Raw genomic sequence first — 2,658 nt, 5'->3', positions numbered from 1 at the left:
GCATGTAAAACTATTTCAAGGCAATGGATAGATGTGTGCATTTGGAGCAGACCCAGGTGTTGTGCCGACACACACGGTTGCACCCACCTCCTTACCTGAAGCAAACGGCAGCGCGCAATCCAATTGCCGTTAACGACCTGGAACTTACTCAAAAGTAATGAATGACAACTGATACGGCTGTCCACCGAAACTGAACAGTTGAGTGAGTTTTACCTTTAGGATCAAATGCTCACTGCTTACAATGTGCTGGGACAGGGCTCGATGGACGACTGGTTACTCGGTGCCTCTCGGTGTTCAGAGAAGCAATAAACAAAGGCGGCAGAACGACTCCTCTTCCACACCTTGTATTAACGTTAGGAAGCGTGTAATAGTTATCTGCAAGAACTAAACCCTTTGTTTCTAACGTAGCATGATCTAGAAGGTTTTGGTTGTCGCCTTTTTGTCATTGTTCGGACTGTAAACACCTGGGTCCGTGTATTTCATCAGCGTACAGTTATGCAAATAAACAATATATCATTTTCATAGGTTCCCAAAATGTCTTCTGTAGATTTTATAGGCATTTGGTATTTAACCGAGGCACCTGTTGGACTATTTATCAAACACTATTTATATCACTTTAGGAATGTCATTGTGCCCTGTGTGTGTGTGTGTGTGTGGGAGTAGGCAGGAGAGTTGTCAGATTTCAAATTTACTCACTTTCAGAATAAATCATAAGGCGCCAAGACCCAAATGTCTAGGAAAAAAAATCTTTATTTGTCATAAATAAATAAATAAATATCATGAAATACATACAAACCAACCAAATACAGGACCATACCTTTCTTTTTTTTTAAAAAAGTCACGATCAGAAAATGTCAATTTATACACTTAATTACATGTCGCAATGTTAGTGATCGGACAGGTCGTAATTTATAGTGTCCTTGGTGGAATCGCTTGAGAAACTCGGATCTGAATAATCTTTTTCCACTAGAGCTTTATTTACATATTTGTTTAAAAAAACATATTAAAAGTCTTGTATTTTTTTAAAATGACGAAATAGAAAGGCAAGGATAGCCCGATAACTCGCGGCTGCATTGCGTTGGATAGTTTTATTTTCAAGGAGTGACTGACAAGTCTCTGTCGTCTTTGCCCGATGATGAAGGGGACATGGGCATCTCCTCCTCTTCCCCGGTGCACTTGGCCGATGTCAGAGAGCTGCACTTGCAGTTGGGAGGAGCGCGCTGCGCGCTGCCGCTTTTGCCTTCCTTTTTGTGCTTGACCCGACGGTTCTGAAACCAGATCTTCACCTGTTTCTCGGACAGGTTCAGGTAGGTGGCGATTTCGATCCTGCGGAGACGGGACAGGTACATGTTGGAGGCGAATTCTCGCTCCAGCTCGAGCAGTTGAGTGCTGGTGAAGGCCGTGCGCATCCTCTTACTGCTCTGCAGCTGGCTGGAGCTACTCTCGGAAGCTGGAAAACAACAATCAAATGTATAAGAAACAGCAGATTGTAACGCTTTTCGAAAAATAAATACTTTCAGATGGTAACTTTGCTATTGGATATTAATGAAACTGGTTAGTCAAACTCCGTCTGCACAAATAGAGGGATTCTACAATGAAGCACCTTGAATTGTGCGTTCGCTCTTTTACTAAATATACAAATACGATACAGCAAAATTGCACCATGCACCTTGTAGCTAGGAGAACGCTTGGGTTTCGGAAATTATTTATGCATGTTACATACGTGTAGATTAAGTATCATAAACATTTCAATTTAGCTTGAAAAACATTTATACTTAGCAATTGTATTCGAGAATAAGTATTAATGTAATATTAAATGAACTGTAAAGGGACAGCAAACATACACATTGAAATCGTACGCACATTCAACCCAGTTTACCGCTTTGAGAGTTTTCTGTTACAGTGTTTAGACTGGCAGGTCAAGATAGGAATTTTGTCTTGCACTGGCATCAAAATGCTTCCAAACTTTAAATCAGTCCAACTTTGAATTACAGTAAAGCAATGACTAACTGCAACTAATACGGGACCTGGAGACCATCGATTAAGGTTTTCTGTGTACTCACCAAGGGAAAGACAGTGAAACTGTCTCGGGTCTGTCATGGGATACGCTGCTGAGTAGATGTTGGGCCCATGGTCCACGGTGACTGCGCTGGCTCTGTGATGTCTGCTCAGCGCTGAGTGACAGTACTGTGGGTTGAAGCTGGGGAACTGCGCTTTGAGAAAAGGGATGCCAGGTGGGGCGGGATGGAGCTGAGAGGCTGTAACACACAAGGGACACACGCAGAGCAGCCCTGATTTCCGAGAATGGCATGATCCCGCAGAAAGAGACAGAGAATGAGACGGATGTACCGCGTAAGGCAGTAAAGGTGTGTTACTCTCAAACACCCCAGGGGATGCTTTCTCGTTCGCGTCTCTCACAATGAGCGAATCCACAAGGAACGACCTGGGCATTTTCGACAAAGTTCTTTCCTGTCTGATGTAGTTGTGATATGACTGAAAGGAGACGATAGCCAAGTTGTTGGAGTTATCTGTGGTGCTGAAAGTGCGGAGCTGGGTCCTTAAATACTTCGGGATTGCGGCTGCCATGTGATGGTTACGCCACTAGCGGCAGAGTGGATCTCAATAGGCTTTTTGTGGCTTTTCGGTTTGGATTCACTC

The 2,658-nt window shown here is 43.4% G+C and overlaps 1 protein-coding gene across 2 annotated transcripts; it reads right to left on the bottom strand.

The window, feature by feature from the left end:
- Positions 1 to 1,094: 1,094 nt before the first annotated feature.
- On the bottom strand, positions 1,095 to 2,451 carry gsx1 (GS homeobox 1). Of its 2 annotated transcripts, none has more exons than XM_085999928.1 (2): positions 2,060 to 2,451; positions 1,095 to 1,440 (listed from the first exon to the last, which is right to left on the bottom strand). In XM_085999928.1, exons 1-2 carry the CDS (start codon positions 2,449 to 2,451, stop codon positions 1,095 to 1,097), a joined length of 738 nt encoding a protein of 245 aa, XP_085856054.1. The 2 variants fall into 2 exon arrangements, with proteins under 2 accessions (XP_085856054.1, XP_085856053.1); XM_085999927.1 differs by having other exon boundaries at positions 1,095 to 1,450; positions 2,064 to 2,451.
- Positions 2,452 to 2,658: the final 207 nt, after the last annotated feature.

Source organism: Somniosus microcephalus, chromosome 10 (assembly GCF_052327205.1).
Source record: "Somniosus microcephalus isolate GS21.2 chromosome 10, FLI_Smic_1.0, whole genome shotgun sequence".
Taxonomy (NCBI): domain Eukaryota; kingdom Metazoa; phylum Chordata; class Chondrichthyes; order Squaliformes; family Somniosidae; genus Somniosus; species Somniosus microcephalus.
Note: the sequence above shows the minus strand (reverse complement) of the source record. Positions and strands in the feature narration are given on the sequence as shown.